This window comes from Phaseolus vulgaris, chromosome 11, assembly GCF_051622355.1.
Source record: "Phaseolus vulgaris cultivar YP4 chromosome 11, ASM5162235v1, whole genome shotgun sequence".
Classification (NCBI taxonomy): domain Eukaryota; kingdom Viridiplantae; phylum Streptophyta; class Magnoliopsida; order Fabales; family Fabaceae; genus Phaseolus; species Phaseolus vulgaris.
In genome coordinates this window covers 11,576,897-11,588,415 of record NC_143508.1, presented here as the reverse complement: position 1 = coordinate 11,588,415, position 11,519 = coordinate 11,576,897, and the positions used below count along the sequence as shown (strand labels likewise).

General features: G+C 32.9%; 1 protein-coding gene across 1 annotated transcript; it reads left to right on the top strand.

The window, feature by feature from the left end:
• The first annotated feature begins 2,428 nt into the window (after positions 1–2,428).
• On the top strand, positions 2,429–7,439 carry LOC137823521 (putative beta-1,3-galactosyltransferase 2). Its single transcript, XM_068628701.2, has 11 exons — positions 2,429–3,129; positions 4,021–4,120; positions 4,207–4,277; positions 4,375–4,586; positions 4,699–4,759; positions 5,395–5,467; positions 5,557–5,677; positions 5,918–6,005; positions 6,101–6,226; positions 6,582–6,691; positions 6,836–7,439. Exons 1-11 carry the CDS (start codon positions 3,020–3,022, stop codon positions 6,982–6,984), a joined length of 1,221 nt encoding a protein of 406 aa, XP_068484802.1. The 5' UTR covers positions 2,429–3,019; the 3' UTR covers positions 6,985–7,439.
• The last annotated feature ends 4,080 nt before the right edge of the window (positions 7,440–11,519 follow it).

Sequence of the window (11,519 nt, the reverse complement as noted above, 5' to 3'; positions counted from 1 at the left end):
CACAAAATTTCATCTAATACTCACATAAATATCAAACTAAAAGATTTTTTAATTAAATATACATAAAACAAAATTTTACATAAGTTATAAGTAAAAACTATAACATATAAATAAACCAAACTTTTAAAAGTAATTATAAAATTTCAGTTTAAGTTTTTTTTTAAAAAAAATAAATTTGGCTTGAGCGAAAATTTGTTCGTTTGAATTAAAATGAACCAACGAGCACTCCAAAATTTTCCCATTTTTGCTTAAACGAAATTTCATCTTGTTTGAGCGAAAATGGACTAGATAGTACCTAAAAAATTACTCCATTTTCGTTTAAACGAGATCTCATCTCGTTTGAGCAAAAAGGGACTAAAAAGTATCTCAACCATTTCCGCTTGAATGAAATCCCATCATGTTTGAGCGAAAATGGATCCGAGAGCACCTCATATTTTTATTCAATTTGTTATTTTATCAAATATACTAAACAAAAGTAAAAAATTCTCTGCTAGAGTTGGATAATTACTCAAAATCAAACAACAAATACTTGACAACATTATCCTTTAAGTGATTCATCAAAGTATTTAAATACATTCATTTACTTATTCAAATAAAAAAACATATACTTTTATAACATCTATACAATTTCACATTTTAATCTCAATCAAATTCTAATATGCTAAACAACAAGCAATCCTACAATAAAATTTGAGACTGGTGATCACGTCACCCCTACATTCATATCTTCTAGCCTAGGGTTCTATTGAAAATTTAAAACTAGTTTTTTTTAACTGAGCTTGAGTAAATGCTCAAAAAGAGCTCCAAACCTACCAAAAACTTAATGGTAGCTTAACCTGCACCACAAAGTCTTGATAAAAAAATCCAATTATATAATTAGGACTTTAAGCTAACAGAGGCTAGTCCTGAAGATTAAAGAGTCACATGCAACACCTAGATTAAAACAAGCCTAACAAGTTCAAAATTTGACTAAAAAAGAATAGCAAAAAGGAACTTACTCTATCAGAGATTCTGATCGAACAGTCTTATAGTATTCACTGTCAGGAGTCTAATGGGGGGTTCCGATTATCAAACTGATGAGTGAGGATGTCAGAATCTTAGAAAGAATTGAGAGAAAAAGAAAAGAAAAGTTTTAGAGAGATGATGATTTTTTTAAAATGAAACCTAAATAACTGAATTTTCTAATTATAACTCTTTTTTTATTTTAATAATAAAATATCCAGATGTCATTTAAATTATACCACATCTAGTCTAAGATTATTTTCTAAATCCTTACCTAATATACTCTGGAAGAGAGGATGGAAGGGAAACTTACAAAGACCAGCCACATAGTATCAATACCTATCTATTCTCCAATTTTTCAAATAATTTTGGAAAATATGGCATGTGGAAGATATTTAAAAGATGAGGAGAATGGAAGAGGTATACATTTAAAGGAATCTGGATAAAGGGGTAATAGATATGGGTTTGTAAGGTTATGTTAAGTCAATAATGGTAAAATGGAATATGTGAAGGAGGAAATGATTAAGAGAGGGTTGAGAATCTTAAGAGTAAGATTTATGAAGGAAAATACGGTGTTAATTACAGGTCAGAAGGGTGAAGATGTAGGTAGGATTATTGAAGCTAATAAAGATTAACTTGGAACCATATTTGAAATTGCAGGGAATAAGCTGGTGTGGGTAAGATGCAGACCTCTACTATTATCTTTATGATCTTTATGGAATGAACATTGTCTTATTAATGTGGTGGCTCTCATAGGCTCCCTGGTGTCAGTTGATGAAGTTACACTGCTATGTGAGACAACAACTCCTTTATTTTTAAGCTTCAAAATAACTAAGAGAACCTGGAAAATGTGTGATAGGTGGGTGGAAGTAAGTTCATTACATCATAACGTTAACTTTTAACATTTCCATCTAATGAAATTAAATGGAAAACAAAACATAGCATGAAAGGGATTATGGGTAGCATGGGGATAGGGAACCATAGGCATTGGATGATATTTAGGCAAGGAAATATAGATGTATGAGTATGACACAACTTAATGCTGAAACACAAACTTTTAGGTATTATATTTTCATATTCAGACTTGTACTAGTGCCTAGTGCAATGCTTAAAAACACTGAAATATAAACCGAGCTTATGGCACTGGTGTAGAGAAAATAAAAAGAGTGCTACAAAAGATGGAATAGTAATTTAAATCGTGAATTGGATGCCAATTGATAAGAGGTAGGAGGGGATTTGAGGTGATAAAGATTATAACTTTTGGTAATCTGAAAAAATGGGATCTTTGTGAGCATGAAATGGTTAAAAATAGCAAGTTATAAGTGACTGAACCACAAGGCTAAAGTAGTTAATTGATAAGGATAGAGAAAAGCTAGTGTGTGAAATTATAAATTTGCATACACATTAGTTAGGGCAAGGAGAGAAAGGGTGGATGGTATTTTGAGTAGTTTATTTATTACTATTGTGTGGCACTTTTCACATGTTACACAGTGAAGCAAAAGAAAAATGGTTGGTTTGGTTGAGGAGGTGTGGTTAGGAAGTGTGTGAGGAGAAAGAGAGGGACATTAATGTGATGACAAGAACATGTACTGTTACTAGAGAGTTTCCATTGAAGAGAGGAAGGGTAGGACAGGGATAGTTTGGGCATTACAATAAATGTAAAACTGGTTGGTTAGCTAGTCCCTTCAACACCCTTCAACGTCCTTTACCACACCTCCAAAGACACACAGAATAGAAATCACACCAAAACTAACCTCAACACCTTCATACATACCATAAAGCAAACCAACAACAACAAATTACAACTTCAAAAACACACATCATCTCTCTGTTATTCTGTTCTGTTTTTTCTGTTCTGTTCTGATTTTATCTGTCTTTCTCTTTCTCTCTCTCCTCTCTCTCTGCCCCCCTTATATTCTTCTTCTTCTTCAGAAGGTTCACTTCACTTTCAGAAACCCAGTTTCTCATCTGGGTTTTTGCCTGTTGAAGTGCCAAGTTTGAAGATAATATAAAAAATATGACTTGGAAGAGCAGAGGAGAATTCCCTTCTAGGAGCGTTATTTCGCAGAGATGGGCACTGTTTTTGTGCTTGGGAAGCTTCTGTGCTGGAATGCTCTTCACTACCAGGTTCCTTACTTTTTCCAACTCCTATTTCTCCATTTCGCACTTTTTTTTATTCATAAATGATTATTTCTTTTGGGTTTTTAAGTCTGATTCATTCTGTTTTGTGAAACGAGTTCGTGTATTCTGAGTTGTTTGTTTAGTCTTGTAATCACTGTTCTCAGATCTTTATGTGTTTGCGTGATTAATTATTGGCTTTCGTGTGTTTGATTCGTTGACTTGCTTGTGTGTTACTTTTCTTGTGTATCTTGCGTCCATTGAAGCTCGTAGAAGAATGGATTTAGATCTGGATTCAATTGCCATGAATAATTCTAAATCATAGTAACCTTCGGTTTAAGATTTCATCTTTACACTGTAGGATTGACTCTTATTGCTAAGTCAACTATGGCGTCTGGTCTCAATTCCTGGTTCAGTTCTCATTGCTTATGTTTTCTCAATCTATCTGAAAATTTAACCGCTATCTTTAGAGTAAAAAGCATCTATGGGTTGAGTCTAGCAAAAGGGACTAGTCTCATTATGGAATCCAGGTCCGAATCTCCATTGAGAAAAGCTTCTATATTTAATGTCCAATTGTATTTCGTTCAAGATTGTCCCCAAAAGGATACTCGTGGGAAAAAAAGGAACAATGTTTAAAAAGGAAAAGAAGATACTTTGTATGTTACTTGGCACTTTCGTTTTTCCCCCTATGGTAGTAGTTGTGTAATAACTATATCTGTTAACTTTGAACCTGAAAAGAGGTTTGGTTAATTTTTGGATCTGGCTTGTTAATATTTCAGACAACTTGTTTGTCGGTGAGATAGATTTTAATAAATGTAGGTTCATTGTATAATCCGGTAAAGTGGTTATTATGTCATGGTACTTTTTTTTTCTGATGAGAAATGTTAATGTTCATAACAGGATATGGACTATTCCTGAAAACAACAAAGGACTAGCCCGACCAACGGCTGCAGAAGCTGATAAATTGAATGTAGTTTCAGAAGGTTGCAATTCCAGAATTGTAAGCACCGATAATCACGTGGTTGCTGAATCTTTTCTACTTTTGAAATCTGAAATTCATTAATTTTTTAATGATGTACCCTTTAGATGCAAGAATTGGAAATGAAGCGCGATAAAGACATTTATGGTGAAGTTTACAAGAGCCATAATTCCATTCAGTAAGTTATATGCAGAGCCATGATGATACTATTATAAGTCTTGTTAGTATTATTTTGTTATTTTTCATGTCAAACTTAAGGGAGAGTATTGATGTAGAACGTTGGACAAGACTATTTCAAACTTAGAGATGGAATTGGCTGCTGCAAGGGCAACTCAGGAGTCTCTACGAAGTGGTGCTCCTGTTTCTGATGATATAAGGATGAGTGAATCATCTGGTAAGAGAAAGTACCTTATGGTCATTGGTATTAATACTGCATTTAGCAGCAGGAAAAGAAGGGACTCAGTTCGTGCCACTTGGATGCCACAAGGTTTATAATTCGACTCCATTTCTCAATATTTTCAGCTTTCTTTTTCACCATTTTATCTAATTTACTGGTTACGTTTTGTGATGGATGGTTCTTTTGTTAACGTGGAAAATAGGTGAGAAAAGAAAGAAGCTAGAGGAGAAGGGCATCATCATCCGCTTTGTAATTGGACACAGGTAGATATGCCATCTCTATTTAAATGATTTTGTAACATAATTAGTGACTTTATCATGCTTTTGTCTCAATCCAAAATCAACATGCTTTAGTAAAAGATTGCATGCAATTATTAAACCTTCATGCATTCAACTATGAAGTTCAGATTCACCTCTTAAATATTCGACACCGACACTCATATGACACGTATTAATGAAGTGTTAAATTCAACAAATATTTGTTGTGTTTTTGACAATTCTAACACGATTTCAACACAATTTTAAAAATGATAAATACAGTGATTTTCTAAAAACTCACACTTAATGTATAAGCTTTTATTATGATTATATAAATAAGGATCAAATCCTTTTGAACCAGCAGTGAAAAATATCTTTCTGCCACAAAGAAAAAACCCAGTCATACTTGTTTACATAAATCTTGATTGTTACTTTATATAATTCATAATAATATAATATATATATCCGTGTCCCATATCTTACATTTTGGAGATTACACGTGTCGAAGTAACCGTGTCCGTTATTTTAGTGTACCGGATATGAGGTGCTACACAAATATGACACATCCATCAATTTATCAATCATAACCAATGAATATATTTGACGAATTATAATTGATCTTTTTTTTCTCCTTTATCTAGTGCTACATCAGGGGGTATTCTTGACAGAGCTATTGAAGCTGAGGACAGAAAGCATGGAGATTTCTTGAGGCTGGTAATTTGACACATGCGTTCCTTTTTGCTTCAGTGCTGCTACCTCCACATCCATGTCCCTTTCCACTTATTTATACTTTGTTTATGCAGAATCATGTGGAAGGATACCTTGAATTGTCAGCAAAAACAAAAACTTATTTTGCTACTGCTGTGAACTTGTGGGATGCTGATTTCTATGTCAAAGTTGATGATGATGTTCATGTAAATATAGGTATTAATAGTTCTAAAAAATCTAAAACTCTCCAACTGTATGTATAAAATTAGCATGAGGAGTTGTTGTTTTGTAATTAACCAATCCCTTTCTTGGGCGTAGAACGTGTTCAATTGTTAACAATGTAATAAAATAACTGTACCACCAAGTCCTAGCATGAGTTTCATGTTTCCATAATAAGTATGCATGATATTGTTTTAACATGTACTTTCTATTCTGAGTCTCTTCTTTCTGCTTCAGCAACACTGGGGGAAACTTTAGTTAGACACCGATCAAAACCACGGATATACATTGGATGCATGAAATCTGGGCCAGTCCTATCTCAAAAGTAAGAAGTACTTGTCTTTTTATCTTTGTTTTTGTAGAGTTGAATTGTTAAGGCCTTTTGACTTAAGCTTGTTACCCGCCTTCCTTGTTGTACAGAGGAGTAAGATACCACGAACCTGAGTACTGGAAATTTGGAGAGGCTGGAAACAAGTATTTCCGACATGCCACAGGGCAGTTGTATGCCATTTCAAACGATTTGGCTACATACATATCAATTAACCAGTAAGTTATAATTCATCTCATTTTTTAGAATTCCAAATGTGAGTTTGTATCATATTAAGTAGAAATGTGCTTGAAGAGCAATATGTAAAAAAAGAAAACTCACATATCCATCAGTTTAAGGTTTTTATTGGAAGTGATGTCTTGACTTTCTTATATTAAATTTTAAATTTTCATAGCTCATTGGTGCTGAATTACCTCGACATTTTCCCACAAAAGAAGACCCACATAATACCCATTATAATACCATAAAATTCCTGTAGTATGAGTGTAATTACATATATAAATTGAATCAAATCAATGGGCTAAAGGGCTCTAATATTGTGTTCTCACCCCGTGTGTTAATGTTTTGTTTCAGGGATGTTCTTCACAAGTATGCCAACGAGGATGTGTCACTAGGATCTTGGTTTATTGGACTTGATGCGGAGCATATAGATGATAGAAGACTTTGCTGTGGCACTCCTCCAGGTGACTATTTTTCCAGAATATATAGATCAAATTGTGACTCTTAAAAGACTTATATGATCACACCATTACCTATATGGTTTGGTTTCAAAGTATCATCAAAAGTCAACACTTTCAAACTATTAATTTGGTCACTCTTGCTTGCAGATTGTGAGTGGAAGGCCCAAGCAGGCAACATTTGTGTTGCATCGTTTGATTGGAGCTGCAGTGGAATTTGCAGGTCTGCTGAGAGGATTAAAGAGGTACATAGGAGGTGTGGAGAGGGTGAGAATGCTTTGTGGAGTGCCTCTTTCTAGGAGGTGACATTCTCACATTGGAGTTCTTCCTAACTCAGGAAGATTATATTACTAAGGCAACATGAATCAAGCCTGCAAGATTTTTTTTTCTCTGTTTCTATAGTTTTGTGCAGTGTAGTGAAATGTTATTTTACACAAGAAATCAGTTGTGAGAGAGTGTTTGAGAGAGAATATGATGCTTGCCCCCATGGACCTTCTGCATTTTAAGAGGAGATTGACCATGGTAGCAGAGCTAGTAAGAAGAGGACGCACGAGATGCATAGTCCACATCATATCCATTCTTTGATGCTTGAAGGGCCACTCGGTTTGTTCATAGTTCCATGGCTATCAAGCTCCTAATAAATAGAGATATAATTGGTGGCTGTTGCTGCCTTTGCTTCTTCTGCCTCAAGTTCATTTTTCTGTTTTGGTTGAAATCAAATGATTCAATGATATCTACTTGTTCTACATCTAAATTTGGCACACCCAACATGTAAGTCCACTGAAAAACAAAAGGAAAAAGAAAGAATAATTTGAACTTCAACCTTCAAATAAAGATGGTAATTGGTAATTTTCTTAAGGTATATACTACTTCAACCTATAATTGTATTTTTTTTTTTTAAATTACTCTTCTTCGGACTTTCTCTCATGAATAGTTGCTTTAATATGAATATTTTTATCTTATGAATTTCTAATTGCAGTATTTGTTTGACAAAATAGTTAAACATAAATTTTATTATGATACTTATTAACTGTGAAAAGTGAACAAAAGTATTGTATAAAAATATAATATATAAATTGATTAAAAAATGTTTTAATATAAATAGTATAATGTTACTTTATTCATACTTGTATACTATATTTATCATATTTTATCATTAAAGTTCCAATATTTTAAGATATTTTTGTTAAATTAAATAATTATCTGTTAATACTTTAATTCTATCACAATATTCTTAATAAATATATAAGTAAATATATGAATATAAAAAATAGTTATGATTTAATTACATTGATAAAAAAGACAGTCTTCATGAAGTTATCGTGACAAAAAAGTAATATGTATATTTTTAAAACAAAACGTTAAAGTAGCGTAGGAAGAAAAGAAAAGAAAAGTTTAATTTTAATATACGATTACTGTAATTGTATGTCACCTTACATATAATGTTTAGTAATTATTACTATAAAAGAAAATATGCTTTACTTATGCAATAACCTACACTAATTCAAATTGATGCAAAATCTTAATAACGATACCCATTTATTAAGAGAAGTTTGTTTTCAAGATTTTATATTATTGAAAATGTATTTTGAAAATTGTACTCAAATGCTAATATATCTATTGGTATTCGTTATCAATCAACCATTACAAGGAATGTATTAAGATAAAAGTAAATTAACATAAATTTAAACTGTAATGCAAATGTTAATAATGGGACATAACTTAATCTCGATCTAACATGTGTCCAACAAAATCTTATAAATATGTTTAATAGTTAAAACAAATGTATTTTATTGTTACCATATTTATTACGTTCAATTACGAATAATTTAGTGTTGAAAAACATTTTACAGATACATTCCTCACTCGAAATCAAAGGTCGAATATTAAATACAAAAATGAAGAGTGGGAGGAAATATCATTGTGATCAATGCGAGTTATTGTCTTAAAACAAAAATGTTATGATAAAAAATTGTTCTTAAACATAAATAATATGTTTTGTTAAATTTTCATATTTCTAAGAATAGTTTTAAAATTCTAAATTGATTAAAATAAATAAAAAATAAAAGTAATAATAGAGATTAAAAAAATCCTTATTCCCATGAAGGTATTCTCACCCCTTAGAGCAAAAATAAAATGTTTACAAGGACATGTAGCTTTCCTGAAAGTAAAATATATCGAAAATATTTTTTACAATGTTCTAACAAACATAAGTTTTACTTTCATTTTCTTGAAAATGAAAAAAAAAAATGAGTGAAACAAATGCCTCCTAATGTTTATTAAAAGACAAAAATACCACGTTTGCAAGTTGTTTGTTTGGTCATACATAATTTTTTATTGTTAAGTCAAGTCAATTAAATATGCTCCATGATGGATTATTTGTATGTACCTGAAAATTGCAACCTATAAATTACTTGATCATCACGTAGGTTGTGGTTCCTTAAATTAAAAGGCAGGGTTGTTCAAAGTGCTCAAATAACTGGTTTAGGAATTTAAATTCTATTGAGAAAAAAAGACTAATCAAATAAACTTATATAAATATTACAATTAATGAAAATGAATATTCCTTGTCTGATGTTGTGCATCAAATGAAGCGCACGTAATCGTATGAAATCGCAAAGGAGAAAGGGAGGTTCTGATGAACCCTAATTGCAAATGAAAAAGAGACAATGACTTAAGCATAAAAGAGAGAAAAACAGAGAAAACAAAATACAAAAAGAAATTCTTATTTACTTGTGTATTAGAGAGTAAAATACATGGTGTATATATAAGAAAAAGACTAAGACCTAGCTGAAACAAAAAAGGAAAGTTGAGCCAAACAAACAAAGCTATCCTTCACTAAGGGTGCCCTTGAGGTAACACAAAATACGTGAGACAACTTGTTGATGATGAGTTGTGGGTGCAGATATGAATTGGCTTAAATTGTGGATAACAAAGACGATGTCAGGTCGCGTGTTGGTTAAGTAGATTAGACGTTCAAGGAGTCTTCTGTATTGGGAAGTTGCATCAGCATCAAGAGGGGAGCCTTGATCGGGAGAGAGACGGGAGGTATGAGTCATAGGGGTAGCCACAGGTGCATAGTCAAGCATGCCAGTTTCGTGAAGAAGATCAAGAGTATACTTGCGTTGACTTAAATGAAGACCAGAACTGTTGCGAGCAATTTCCAGTCCCAAAAAGTAAGTGAGATTACCTAAATTTTTTATCTTGAAGTGATGGTGAATGGATGCAGTAATTGTATTGATTTCCTCTGTGTCATCGCCAGTTAAGACCAAATCATCAACATAAACAAGAATAACAGTGAGTTTATCGTTATTATATTTAAGAAAAAGATAATGATCAGCAACAAAAATAAAGTAGTTATTTGATAAAAGTAGAAGCTTGCAAACATGCAAAGACCGTTGAAGCTTGCAAACATGCTGGGAAGAAGGAAGAGAGAGGCCAGGTGGGGGGGTCATGTATACCTCTTCATTGAGATCACCATGAATAAAGGCATTATTGACATCAAGTTGTTTTAAAATCCAATTTTTGGTAGTGACAATAGCAAGGAGAAGGCGGAGGGTAGTGAGTTTAGCAACAAGTGTCTAAGAAATCAAGTCCTTCAAGTTGGTTGAACCCTTTGGCAATAACTCTAGCTTTGTGGTGCTCAACAGTGCCATTAGAATGGTATTTGATTTTATATACCCATTTACAACCAATAGTTTCCTTTCCTAGAGGGAGAGGGGTAAGTTGCCAAGTATTGTTAGCAGCAAGAGCTTTAAGCTCATCTTGCATGGTAGATTGCCAAGAAGCATGTTTAGAGGCTTCGTTATATGTCCGAGGTTCAGGATGAGAATTGACAGAGGAAATAACATTTTTAAAATTGGAAGATAAGGAATTGTAAGACAAGTAATTATGAATAGGATATCTACTACTTACAGTGTTGGTTGCAGTGTGGAAATCCGTAAGATAGGCAGGTTGTCAATGAGGACAAACTGATCTTCTTGGAAATTGGGGTGAGGTGCTTCTTGGAGATGCAGGCGGTGATAATTTTGGTGGAGGTGCAATGTTGGATGCAGGAGCATAGACACTATTTGTTGGAAGATCAGAGGATAATGAGGTTGGTGGAGGGACAATATTGGGTGTAGGAGTAGAGGCACATGGCTCGTCAGGAGGTGCAGTATCAGATTAAAAATCAAAAGCAGAATTATATGCGTTAGAAATAGGGAGAGATAAAGTGTTAGGGTCTTTGGGCAAGCCACTGTCCAATTTATATGGAAAGTGATTTTCATGAAAGATTACATGTCTTGATATCTCTATGCTATGAAACTTTAAATTTAAGATAATATAACCTTTTGTATTTTGCGGGAAGCCAAGAAAAATACCTTTGATAGATTTATCATCTAATTTTTTTCCTATGTGCAGTAATGGTACTAGCATAACAGAGACAATCAAACACTTTTAGAAAAGAAATGTCATATGGTTTTCCAAACAACTTTTCATGAGGAGTGATGTTATTAAGTAATGGAGTAGAAATAACATTTATTAAGAAAACAACATGATTTACAACAAATTCCCAAAAAGTAGGAGGAAGATTTGCTTGAAAAAGTAAAGTCCAGGTTACATTTAGTATGCATTGATGTCTACGTTCTACAATGCCATTTTGTTGTGGTGTTTCAACACAAGATTTTTTTATGTATAATTCCCTCTGAAGCACAAAAATTTGACATAGCAAACTCAACACCATTATCAGTACGAATCGTTTTGATATTAGTTTTGAAATGATTTTGAAAGAAAACAGTGAAGTTAATGATGTGTTGATGCATTTCAGATTTGTTATGCAGCAGAATAACCCAAG

Coding starts and splice junctions, on each gene's coding strand:
- LOC137823521 (XM_068628701.2), top strand. CDS start 3,020: ATGACTTGGAAGAGCAGAGGAGAATTCCCTTCTAGGAGCGTTATTTCG. Junction 5,678..5,917: donor TGATGTTCATGTAAATATAG/GTATTAATAGTT, acceptor TTTCTGCTTCAG/CAACACTGGGGGAAACTTTA. Junction 6,006..6,100: donor GGGCCAGTCCTATCTCAAAA/GTAAGAAGTACT, acceptor CTTGTTGTACAG/AGGAGTAAGATACCACGAAC.